At 39.0% G+C, this 12003-nt stretch overlaps 2 protein-coding genes and 1 long non-coding RNA gene across 4 annotated transcripts; all 3 read right to left on the bottom strand.

Annotated features, from left to right (window-relative positions):
- Positions 1-59: 59 nt before the first annotated feature.
- LOC145213590 (uncharacterized) lies at positions 60-1910 on the bottom strand. Of its 2 annotated transcripts, none has more exons than XR_013856850.1 (3): positions 1728-1910; positions 1213-1338; positions 60-958 (listed from the first exon to the last, which is right to left on the bottom strand). It is a non-coding gene; the product is annotated as an uncharacterized LOC145213590 (long non-coding RNA). The 2 variants fall into 2 exon arrangements; XR_013856851.1 differs by lacking the exon at positions 1728-1910 and adding an exon at positions 1472-1485.
- Positions 1911-2101: 191 nt separating this feature from the next.
- On the bottom strand, positions 2102-5125 carry LOC145213589 (G-protein coupled receptor GRL101-like). The gene is made up of 7 exons (XM_080081932.1): positions 4783-5125; positions 4205-4339; positions 3849-4145; positions 3607-3787; positions 3367-3544; positions 3094-3305; positions 2102-3037 (listed from the first exon to the last, which is right to left on the bottom strand). The coding sequence occupies exons 2-7, from the start codon at positions 4256-4258 to the stop codon at positions 2745-2747; spliced, it is 1215 nt and encodes a 404-aa protein (XP_079938058.1). The 5' UTR covers positions 4259-4339; positions 4783-5125; the 3' UTR covers positions 2102-2744.
- A 3543-nt stretch (positions 5126-8668) lies between these two features.
- Positions 8669-11088, bottom strand: LOC145213328 (uncharacterized). Its single transcript, XM_080081556.1, has 6 exons — positions 10958-11088; positions 10607-10742; positions 9838-10182; positions 9427-9612; positions 8722-9096; positions 8669-8672 (listed from the first exon to the last, which is right to left on the bottom strand). Exons 1-6 carry the CDS (start codon positions 11013-11015, stop codon positions 8669-8671), a joined length of 1104 nt encoding a protein of 367 aa, XP_079937682.1. The 5' UTR covers positions 11016-11088.
- Positions 11089-12003: the final 915 nt, after the last annotated feature.

The raw sequence follows: 12003 nt of genomic DNA, 5'->3' as shown, positions 1-12003 counted from the left end.
GATTTCAAACCAAAGTTTACTTTCTGTATAAAACGTAGTTAATATAATATCACAAAAAATTAGTTTCTATGCACAAATATTTTACGCAATTAAAATGTCGTAGGAGAGATAGCTAGTAGTTTTTGGTAGTTGCAAACCAATTGTAGATCGCAGTAAAAATGTTCCGCGTTCGGACTGACATTGATCACAACAATAAATTCCCAGGAAATCCCGCTAGTGGTGATATTGATTGACGTTTCCTCAGCAGTTATTGCGCAACGAAAATTCCCAATCCAATATTGGTGGTTTAATTTAAACGCATGTGTTAATAATAGAACATTGATTTAAAATTGCTGCAAAATATTATTTTAAAAACATTCACTTTTGTACGATAACATTTTGATCCCAGTCTTGAAACGAAGAAAATATACTGACGCAATAAAAACACAAGCTGAAAACAAAGCGATAATGTCAATAACTAATGTATTTTATACAAACATTCTATTTTAAAAATTACGGCCTTAAAAATGTGTGACATCGTAAAGAAACTGTACACCACCAAACACTAAGTTTAAAAAATAAAAAAGTGAAAATAATTAAGTACGATTTTATGCAGTTAGTTAAAAAGCTAGTTTTATAATTGAGGTCAGAAAAAGAAATTCGCAAATAAACGAGTTTAAAACAGCTTTCTAATGTCTTTGAAGGATTTAAAACCGGTGGATAAAGCGAAATATAAATTATGAAAATCCTCAACATGTCGTATATTACAACTATTAGTATTGAAAATGGTCGTCATAAATATATAGTGTAGTTTCCTTAAGTTGAAATGTCGGCTCCACTCAGGACAAATCTATATTATGGTGTCGCTGGTTTGCTGAGTCATCTTACGTCATCACGGTTGTATTGCGGACAAGCCAGCAATCCAACCGCTCAATGGATCCGATCATCGACGCTTCCTTATCCCGTCGTCTCCACTCAGCTGCAGACAAATCAACAATGCTTAAAACGCATTGTGCAACAATGCATAGCGAGTGTCATACGGGTTTCGTAGTTGGGCTGCTTTTCAGAGAATGAGAATTTCAGAGAGCCGTCGTGTGAAAAAAGTTGGTAGTAAAATACGTAAAAAATAAGAGAAATGCAACAAAGAAAATAAAAAATAGCAAAACAAGGTTCTGGTCCCTAAACTTAAAGCGTGTTTTTGTAATCACAAATATTCAAGTAACAACGACGAACCTGTAGCTTGGCTTCCTCCATCCGCTTCCAGCAACACGTGCTTTTAACGTCGAAAATCAACTGTTTGCCTTATATATCAACCTTGGCGCCCCTACAAGTTAGCTTTGGAGGTCCCGAACTTTCTGCCTGTGGAGTTTTCGGGCAACGATTACTTAATCACTTTACTGCGCGTTTTGACCGAACAATCGCCCCCTCAGGGACGAAACAACTCTTGGTTTACAAACAGTGGAAAGAAATGACAACAGAATCAAACACTGACTTGTGTCAGGTGATATTACATAAACATAATTAGGACGGACTTGATTCGTGTGACGCACTTTAGATCAGTTTTAGCAATTGTCATTGTTTATACCTTATAAAGTAAAATGTATTTACCACAACAGTGCTTCCCAACCTTTACAAGCTTGTTTTTAGTAACTTATAAAAACATGTTTTTAGTACAATTTCTCTGCGTTCTGTTTCTTTCCACGTTTACGTTTTTTTATTTGTTTATTTTCCATTCGCCATTGTTATACCTTTATGCACTTTGAAGTATTTTTCCCTGGCACTTTGTGTTCACGTTCGCGCATCAAACTCTGTTTTCATTCCTTCTCCTTTCGTTGCCTTCCGCAAGCATTAGAGCTACAATTTCTGGTGTTCATTACAAACAAAGAAATGGTGTTAGGGCGAAACTAATTAATCAATTGGCTTCGATCACGTTGCCTTTTGGTGACCGCGGTCCGTGATGGTCACGTGCTAATTTATACCGCGTGATTTTTCAGACAAACAAGCAGACAACTTTAAAGGGCATTTTTTCGTAAAACGTTTTGCTTGTTACGTTTGCGCGGAATTCAAATCTAAAAGTTAAAAAAAAAACTCAATTTCGTTCAATCACTTGAATTTATTCGACCAAACGGTCACAACTTTCCTGAGATTCTAAAACATCGGTGTTTTAGTTTCACAACTGTTTATACATTCCACTTTGCTTGATGCTTTGAAAGCTTATCATTTTGTTGTCGATTTGTATGCATGTTGTGTGCAACCAATCGTGAACAGAAAGTGAAATTACGACTTAAACGTGGCACAGTTCAAACTTCTAGGCTGGTTTTAAAAACCCAATCACTAATAGTCCGGATCGCCGTACAATGACAAACTAGCGTTTTGATTTTAATATCTTTCGGGTTTACTGCGCCAAACTCTGCCGCGGTGTGCTTTACTGCATAATATGATTGTTTCAAAACAAGGTTATTCTGAAAATTAAACAACGGGTTTAAACACCTGCCTCCAATCCGGGGTTTGGTAAATGCCACAACGATAAATGCCAGTTCCTAGCAGTCACATTGTAACAAAATTTTGCAAAAAAACAAAACATGTATTTGACCCCCAGTTTTACACAAAATAGCAAAAAGGATCAAAGAACCACGTAATTGCGAAACATTCGCAAACAACTGAAACAGAAAATTATAATAAATATGTACATGCCGCACAAGGTATGGTTTGTGCGGTTTAGCCGCTTGGCATGTCAATCATGTGTGTCGCTCGTCTTTTAATTGTCAGAGGGCGGCTTCAGCCACAACTGCCACGTTAACTCGTCGGTTGTCATGTGGCTGTTGACGTCGTCGAACGTCACGTAAACGCTTCCGAACTCGATCGTAGAGCATTTTCGGGGCGTTGGAGTAGATGAGAGGGTTGAGAGAGCTGTTGATGGGAAGCAGGATTATTGCTGACACTGCGTAAATCACTGGAGGTACAGTTGTTCCACCGAAGTTCAGGAAAGCCATGATTGAGATTGGCACCCAGCAGAAGAAATCAGTAAAGACCAGTCGGATGATTTTCTTTTGCATTTCTGCAACAAACACCAGATGTTAGGAGTTATATTTAAGTTGCGCTTATGGGATTTACCTTGGTTCTGTTTTTCAGCTCTCGCATTTCGGGCACTTTCATTCACTTGCCTGCCACTGGAAGCCGACCTCATGTAAATCCAAACGTACGCCACAGCAACAAACATAAAAGCCACAAAGTTTAGAGTGATGATGGCAAGTGAAAATGGCCAAGCCTTGTCGGTCGGTGTCACGTAAAGTTTACTGATGCAAACACTGTTGGTGCTGTAGTACCTGAGAAAAACATTCATTACAGCAACAACTATTATAATCACATTTGCTTGCAACTACATACCCAAAATATGCTGTAATGTCAAACAGTTCAGTGTAGTTATAATCTTCAAGAATATCCACAAAATCCGCCCATGAATAAATATTTTGTACCCTCAGAAGTGCGCCATCGAGTGACTGGGAATCGTTGATGGCAAAATTGTGTCGAAACTTTACAAACCGTTTCATGAAAGTGTCCATGCCTGCAAAAAAACACACGGTGGAATAAAACGGTTAAATATACACATGTGTTACATTTGCCCACTTGAAAAGTCAACGAAATGACTCTTGAAGAACGGGTTTTCTTTCATCCACGCTTTGGTTTCAAACAAATGTTGAAATTGAGACGCAAGAGGAATAAACGCCAGTGTGAATGAAATTGTCCAAGATAAGATGATGGCAAGGATAATAATCTTCAGTTTGGGGAAATATGGCGCGTTAAACGGCTGCAAAACATAAGTTGCTTGCTGCAAACACCAGAGCACACATACATTAAAAAATACCTACGTTTTTTACAGCGTAAAGTCGAAATGCTGTCAGCAGGACCATTGTGATTACTGATGTTTCGCTGGAAAGCAAAACCAAAATGCCCATTGAAATGCACGCCCGGCTTGACCTCCAAACAAGGTCGTTAGCAGAGTAGTTTCCAGAATATTGAACACCAGCACCGCCGAGCATGAGCAGATAAACGCCCATGAGCAGGTCAGAAATCGACAGATTCAAGACAAGAAGATGGTTGGTTCGAAATGAGGCCGATTGTGATTCTGTCGTCACCAACATTTTTACCTCAGTAACCACGACTATCTGAAAAAGGGAAACAAAATTTAATTGCAAAACCTATAAGCCAAGCATTATAAATTTACCAGGTTTCCAAAGATTGCGAGGAACGCCATTATCCACACAATAGTTCGTAACATAGGGTCAGCGATCAGCTCGTATCGCGAGGAGAAAACGCCTTCGTCGCTCCAGTCAGAACAGTCGCCGAATCCATTGAATTTCTGTTAGTGGCATATTTTGTTAAAATTGCGATAAAAGATAATTATTTAGAATAATTAAAAACCTTTTCCTTCCTCACAAACAAAGGTTGATTGTTTTCGCAATAGAACCTCCCGTCACTCGTGCAGTTAGTTTCGTCGCTTTTATCATCACAGTTTATCGTAAAATCACAAATCTCTGATTTACTTATGGAAACCTAAACACATTAACCCAGTAGTTCTCAAGCTGTGCGTCGTTTCAATTTTCCAAGGCCGTCGCAAAATAGTTCCACTTGGTGGCTTTTTGTTGTTGTATCAATAAAAACAACATTAATAATAAGGTGCGTCGCAAGTCCAGAAAACTTTTCCAGAGGCGCCGCAACAAAAAAAGGTTTAGAACCACTGCATTAACCTATAAGGTGAACAGAGTAGGGTGTTGTTATTATGATCCACAGATGCTAACATACCTTAGCTCCATTTAACGCGGAACAATTGACCCTTTCTTGTTTTGTGCAAGTTTCCGAATATTCGTCACTTCCGTCTTTGCACTCAATAAAACCATTGCATATTTTTGAACGAAATTTTCCAGAGATTTCTGTCACAGTTTCGTCACTTCCGTCTTTGCAATCAGCAACGCCATCGCAAACTTTGGATTGAGGAATGTTGATACGATCGATTGTTGTTGGGCAATATTTACGATGCGCGCAGAGTCGAGGATCCTCATCGTGGATGAAGTATCGTTTATTAACATTGCGAATTTTACTCGGACAATCTTGTTTCCCGTCACACAAAAGCTCGTTGCTGATACGAGTCCACTAAACGACAAACACAAATATGCGATTGATTTTTCGCACCAATACTATTGTTAATAGTTCACACGTACAGTTTGTGGAGACATGCAAAATAAGACATCGCGTTAGTTAAACGAAATATAACACATGGCAGGTCTGTTTCGTTCTATGGATAGGGGTCACCAAACCACGGCCGGGCCGGTCATTTCATCCCGCCCGTCACCACATTTTTGGTGTGCCAAATGGTATTGATACTCTTGTAACATTAAAAATACATCTACTTCTTACGAAAGTTTTCTTGTCGCGATATGTAGAATTGATATTACCTAGTTTTGTAGGGTTACAACCAGGGAGTCGAACCGGGACTGAACCCGAACCCGCGAACCGGTTTGAGCGGTTTATTTCATTAAACCCGAACCAAACCCTAACAGCTAATTACGAGTCCCTAAAAAACCGAACCGGAGTTGAACCCTATATTGTATTTGGTGTTGAACCTGAACCGGAACCGAACCACTAAAAAAATATAATTTACGATATTTTTGTATTTAAAAAAAAAAAACAGCGGAATGAAGAATATACGCGAGATATCAGCTATAGGGCGTGTCAAAACTGACAAATTTGATGTATGATAACGCCATGCAGATGATTAGTAAAATTAAAATTAAACAAAAGAGGATTTAAACCGGTTCGGACCGGGTAATTAGTCCGAAACGGAACAAAAACCCAAACCCGAAATTATACATTTAAAAAAAAACCGAACTGAACCCGAACCCATATGACAAGCGGTTCGACTCCCTGGTTACAACACCCAGATTGATTTAAAGCCAGTTTGTTACGTCACAGACAAGACTACATGTGTTATTTGTGCCCTAAAAATTGCCTTATTTTGTTACTTGTGACGTAATATAGAAGCATTGCTCTTAAGATGAGACTAACTATACAATTTGACAGTCGCATCACCAGATTTTAAATGGGATTGTATAGTAAAAGCAATCTTGGCGCCCTTGTAAAAATTACCTTGCGGGCTAAGTTTGGAAAGACGGCACCAGGGAACGTAAAACATGCGCCCCACGCGAATCATTATTTAACTTATCCGACCCGCAGTGTAAAAAGTTTGGTGACCCCTGGTTTTATGGATAGTAATAACTTACCCACTATTGTTGGTTGTTCACACGTACAGTTTGTGGACACATGCAAAACAAGATATCGCGTTAGTTAAACAAAATATCACACATGTCAGGTCTATTTCGTTCTATGGATAGTAATAACTTACCCGCTATATTGTTGGTTGTTCACACGTACAGTTTGTGGACACATGCAAAAGAAGATATCGCGTTAGTTAATATAACTTAGGCATATGACACAACCAAGTTGTTGAAAACTGGTGCTTCATCGAAACGATACAAATTTTCAAGACTGAGTAAACAGAAAAAAATAGCAAATGAGACACTAACTTTGCCAAAAAACGCGAAAAACGTAATAAGTTTAGAGGGAAGCAGTACATTAACTTTTATTTTTTCGGTTTGAAAGCAATTTTAATTACCTCACTGACATATTTATCTAACAATGTTAAACAAGTAAATTCAACCAATACATAATTAACATTTTACTCACCATTAGACATTCCCACCCGTCCTCCGTAAACTTGTTGGTTGTGGAACAGTCGATCCCGGCACTCACATTCCCACTGCAAACAATCACACCACGTCACCACCACTTACATTGTATAGGAATTGTAGAATCGAATTTATAGATTACTGGGTTTACGCCAACAATTTGAGCGTTCGCTTTCTTAATGCGCGTTTGGCCATCGAGCGTTTCCTGCGTTTCCAGTTGTTCGGGTTTACGCAGGTCGCTCTGTGCCCTCCCAATGTTCAGGTTTCGTGTAAGCAAAAATTTCATTGACACAAAACACTATGTTACCGTGTAATTAATATATGTCAACGTATAATGTAAAAGCGTAGAGCCAATAAATGATAAGCTGCAACGTATAATCAACGTATAATATATGCACAAATGATATGTGGCAGGGGTCTCCAAAACGCGGCCTGCGAGCCACACGTCGAATAAAAAAGTTTGTAAATGTCTTGTGAAATACAAAGTTATTTGTTTTACACACTCTCCAAGTGTTTAACAATCTAAAACTAGAAGGGTGGCTTAGTACATATTGCCCTTGCACATACACTATGATCTATTTTAAAACATAAATATATTTCCCATGCTTATTTTGTATTGGGTCCCATATTAGCCATCGTCTTTTATAACTTTGGTTGTTTCTGCAAGCAAAAACTCATGGGTCCCCACACATGCAAAGTTGTAGATAATGCATTTCAATACATAACAATGAGTAAGTTTGGTATTGTGAAGACAAACACAGTGATTGGTACTGTGCATATTTAAATATGCTATATGGAGTAAAAACTATTTAAATTAAAAAACTCATTTTAGGGGGCTAGTAGGATAACTAATTGAGGTTCAACACACACAAACTGAAAAGTGGGAAACTACAATGACTCAATCAATAGTACTGCAAAATATCAGTCCAATCTGCCAACGTTTAAAATTTCAACCACAAGAGGTGTTTTGAGCAACAACCGTTAATGTTTCTGACGTCATGGGGCTGTTAACAACCCCCGAACTGCAATGACGCAATAACGTCCACCACGCAACCTACAAAGTCACAAACGAGTAACATACAACTGATTGCCCTTGTAAAATCATAGGTAAGACTATTGTGTCACAGAAATCTTTTGTTTGTGTTGCCCAGTAACATACAAATATGTTTTACACTTTGGGGGCTTGTGGGGTAAAATTTAGGACTACAGGGTTGAACACAACAATCGACACCTATAATTGGCATACTTTACAAGCTATCTAAATTTTAGCAAATTCTGACATTGTTTACAAACTCACCCCTTTTAGGGGGCTAGCGGGGTAAATACTAGGGTTATCCGGACAAACAAAATGAGATGCACATCTACATAACTATATCAACCATCTGCATAAGTTTCAGCCAAATCCATCAAACATTTGATGGAAAAACGAGTCGGACAAACTTCGGGGAAAAAATACCCATTTTAGTGGGCTAGCGGGGTAAATACTGGGGTTGTCAACAAAAACAAAGTGGGATGCACATCTACATAACTACACCTACCATCTGTGTAAATTTCATCCTTTGTATTTCACAAGACATTTGATGGAAAAACGAGTCGGACAAACTTTGGGGAGAAGAAAAACAAAAGAAAAAAACAAAAACAATTTAAGTAAAATCAATAAGGGGACCCATAATAAGCGATGATATAAGTACATTGTTAAACTTTTAATTAGACTAGTTCCGAAAAATACGTGTTTCAACCTACATTGAAAACTTTCCGCAACCGGTTGGTTGTTTTGTCTCACAAAGACACTCATCACTCATATCAGGACAATCGATGACGTCATTGCAGACACTTGATCTTGAAATCATCATGGGGTCATTTATGCATTGGAAGCACAAAGAGTGATTAAAGGAGACAGACGGCAAGCGGCGGGTGTCCCTGCAGGGGAATATTAAATTTGAAAACTACCTTTGAAACATCGGGCATTGTGAGCGCTATAACATACCTGGGATCCCACTTTATCGTTTCATCAACCGATGTGAAGCAGAGATCAGCGGAATCGTCGCAGTCTTGTACGGCGTCCAACAGCAACTGCTGGGGCAACGTGCAAATTCTACGTTTTCTGATGCATTTGAAACCGTGACCGTTCGGTCGGGGCAGCTTAGGGCAGTTGTTGCAGGGATCGCCATCACACACCGATGAACGCTTCCAGCAAACCGATTCAGAACACCAGAAGTGGGAGGGGCAGAGATATTCGCACGGGGAATTTCCATCACAAGGCGCATATGATTTGCAGACCTCATCTTTTGTGTTTGGACAGGAAGCGTTGGTTGGATCGATTACATTGCGACAAACTCCATGAATGTCGAAACAATCGCATCGTCCCGCTGAGCTGGGTGACAAAAATAGTTACGTGTCACTAGTTGCAACAAACTTTAAAACAATGATTTTTAGAATGGGCGCCGGTGCCCCCTAAGTACTATGTACTATCGGGCTTATAAGCGGGGGGATATGTTTCATCAGTAAAGTAATAAACGACAAATCAACACAACGCGTTAAGTAAATCAGACTGGAGTGAAGAAAAATGTCTAAAAATGTTATTAGTTTTTCTCAAGTTTACTCACGTCGCACAAACTATAGCAAAAGGTGTGAGAAACGCTTGTTTAAAATAATTGCTTTGTTGCAACAACTGTCTATTTACAAAAAAATCAAGTAAACCTACTGACGATAACGTTTTGATTTGTCACACATTTCGGGGACTTTCCCAGTACAATTACATTCGTCGCTCATATCAGGACAATCGATGATGTCATCACACAAGCTTGACCTTGAAACGATCATGGAGTCGTTTTTGCACTGGAAGCACAATTCATTGTTGAACAAGGCTTTGGAGGAACGACGGGTGTCCCTGAAAACGAAGTAGAGGTCATTATTACAGTATTACATCACCACAATTTAAGAAAATGCGTAAAAGTATAGTGTACTGGTTGCCTTGTAAACAAGTCTGCACGCAAAAATAGCTGCTAGTGGTGAGTGTTTTTTTTTTCTATTTTAGCCATAACCAGTTGAAGTTCGCTTGCATTAGTGTTTATATTTAGCAGATGTATGAAGCACGTCCGACCTAAACCCATACCTCACATCACCACTTTCGGGCGTGTAGCATAAGTCAGAGCCATTATCGCAATCTTGTACGCCGTCCCACACGAACATTTGCGGAAGTAAGCACGTTCGGTTGTTCTTGACACATTTGAAGCCGTAACCGTTACTCCAGTGTTGAAAGGCGGGACAGTCATTGCAGGGATCGCCATCACACACAGTTGAACGCTTCCGACAGGTCAAATCTGGACACCGAAAGTGGGAGGGGCAACCGCCGTCACAAGGCGTTTTATCCCGACAAGAGATGTCGCCCTTGCAATATTCCTGTCTCCGTAGCGCACACATTGTGTTTGATGACCATTTGTCACCTGTGTTGTCGCAGCTGTGAAAGTGGAATCATTATATTTTGACATTTATAAACACAGATTAAAGTGTGATGAACAACCAACATTCTGAAGTTTGGCTGCGTGTTGTTGCTGGCTTTTACCCAGGCCCATCAGGGTATTTCCCAAACGATCAAATTTAAGATATTTGTAATATCAGGTTGTTTTATCAAAAAATGTTTTATCTGTCTGGTAACAAACGACAAATCAACACAGCGCGTGAAATAGATTAGTCTTGTGTAAAGAGAAATGTTGTTGCGATGAAAAAGTATTATTAGTTTCTCGCTTGTTTACACGCGTCGCGTTCTCCCACTGTTGCTATATTTCACGGTTTTACGCATGCTGTGGAAATTTGAGACCAGATGCTGGTTCACAAAAACAACGAAGATTTTCAATCTTGTCCAAATAACCGATAAAGTTTACCTGATGTAGCTCGATGATAAGTTAGCTGGGTACGTGGGAAATGTGACCTGTTTCTCGTCGCTTCTGTCTCCACAGTGAGGATAATAATCGCAAAAGGAACTTGAGTCAACCATTCTTCCACCATCGCAAGTAAACTCTGCAATCAACAATCACAAACATATAATTGTTGGTCGTTTTATATTTGCATTACAGTGATTTATTATGCGCTGTAACAGAACTATTTAAAAACACACCAGAATTTAAAAAAATATTAAAACCTTTAAATCATACAACCTAATTAATGTCACTAAATAAAATTAGCTTTAAATAAAGTGTTAGTTTGTTGTTCAATAATCAAACATTCAAACTTACTCCCTGCTTGGCATGGAGCCGGTGCGATGAACCAAATCAAGGTTGCAGCGAAAATCATTACGATGATATATCTGAAGAAACACAACAGCGGCGTTGTTACATGAGTGACAAACACGAACCTGCGTCTTCCCTGAGCGTGTTCTCATAATATACTTTATGTTAAAGATGATTTGGTAGCTTACCTTTTAACGAAGTGGTGCAACATTCTTCTTAAATGTTGTAGACGACGTCTTCTCAATAAACAACTAAAATTTATAATCTTTTTAAACTGTAAACTATGTGAAAGAATGCAAAAAGGATTAACCACGCTGCTTACTAAACCCGAAATACTGAATTTCTACGTCTGCGGTCAGAATGGTTTCCAAACGTATTTTCCGCTTTCAGCAAACCAGGCAGATGATTGTCACTTCCCAAGCCCCGCACCTCAGCAAGACTTCCTGTTACGAATAAACAAACTGTTTTCAATATTTGTTCCGCTGTTCTGGTGCGAAATTACACAAATTAGTTTCTGTGCACAAAATGTCACAGAAGTGATGGCTGAACGTTTTTGATGCAAAAAATATTTTTTATGACAGGTGACTATAGAGTTGAAACACAGCTTGCAAACCAATTGTTGATCGCAGTAAAAATGTGAGGAGCTCGAACTGACATTTATCACAACATTAAATTCCCAGGAAATCCCGCTGGTGGTGATATTGATTGAGGTTTTCTTAGCAGCATTTGCACAACGACAATTCCCAATATATTATTGGTGGTTTAATTTAAACGCATGTGTTAATAATAGAACATTGATATAAAAGTGCTGCGAAAATATTATGTTAAATATGATCACTCTTGTACGAGGTAACATGGTTTAACACAGGGCTCAGTTTAACATGATTGACAACTTGGGGTCGGTTTTCACAAATAGAACACAGCAGCATGCTTTACAATTTATGGGAAACTATATCAAGGTTCTGCGGGTTGATCTTGGTTTAAAAGCCATTGCACCGGGTCAAGGTGTCAACCCAAGCAATGGGTTTCGTCTAAGGCAGTAGAGAAACCCT

This window comes from Phallusia mammillata, chromosome 2 (genome assembly GCF_965637545.1).
Source record: "Phallusia mammillata chromosome 2, kaPhaMamm4.hap1.1, whole genome shotgun sequence".
NCBI classification, from domain to species: domain Eukaryota; kingdom Metazoa; phylum Chordata; class Ascidiacea; order Phlebobranchia; family Ascidiidae; genus Phallusia; species Phallusia mammillata.
The sequence above is the reverse complement of the archived record's forward strand: the minus strand, read 5'-3'. Positions and strand labels throughout refer to the sequence as shown.

Coding starts and splice junctions, on each gene's coding strand:
- LOC145213589 (XM_080081932.1), bottom strand. CDS start 4,258: ATGTTACGAACTATTGTGTGGATAATGGCGTTCCTCGCAATCTTTGGA. Junction 3,545..3,606: donor TCATTTCGTTGACTTTTCAA/GTGGGCAAATGT, acceptor GTTTTTTTGCAG/GCATGGACACTTTCATGAAA. Junction 3,306..3,366: donor GACATTACAGCATATTTTGG/GTATGTAGTTGC, acceptor TGTTTTTCTCAG/GTACTACAGCACCAACAGTG.
- LOC145213328 (XM_080081556.1), bottom strand. CDS start 11,015: ATGATTTTCGCTGCAACCTTGATTTGGTTCATCGCACCGGCTCCATGC. Junction 10,743..10,957: donor GGCTCCATGCCAAGCAGGGA/GTAAGTTTGAAT, acceptor TGTTGATTGCAG/AGTTTACTTGCGATGGTGGA. Junction 9,613..9,837: donor CCCGAAAGTGGTGATGTGAG/GTATGGGTTTAG, acceptor CTTCGTTTTCAG/GGACACCCGTCGTTCCTCCA.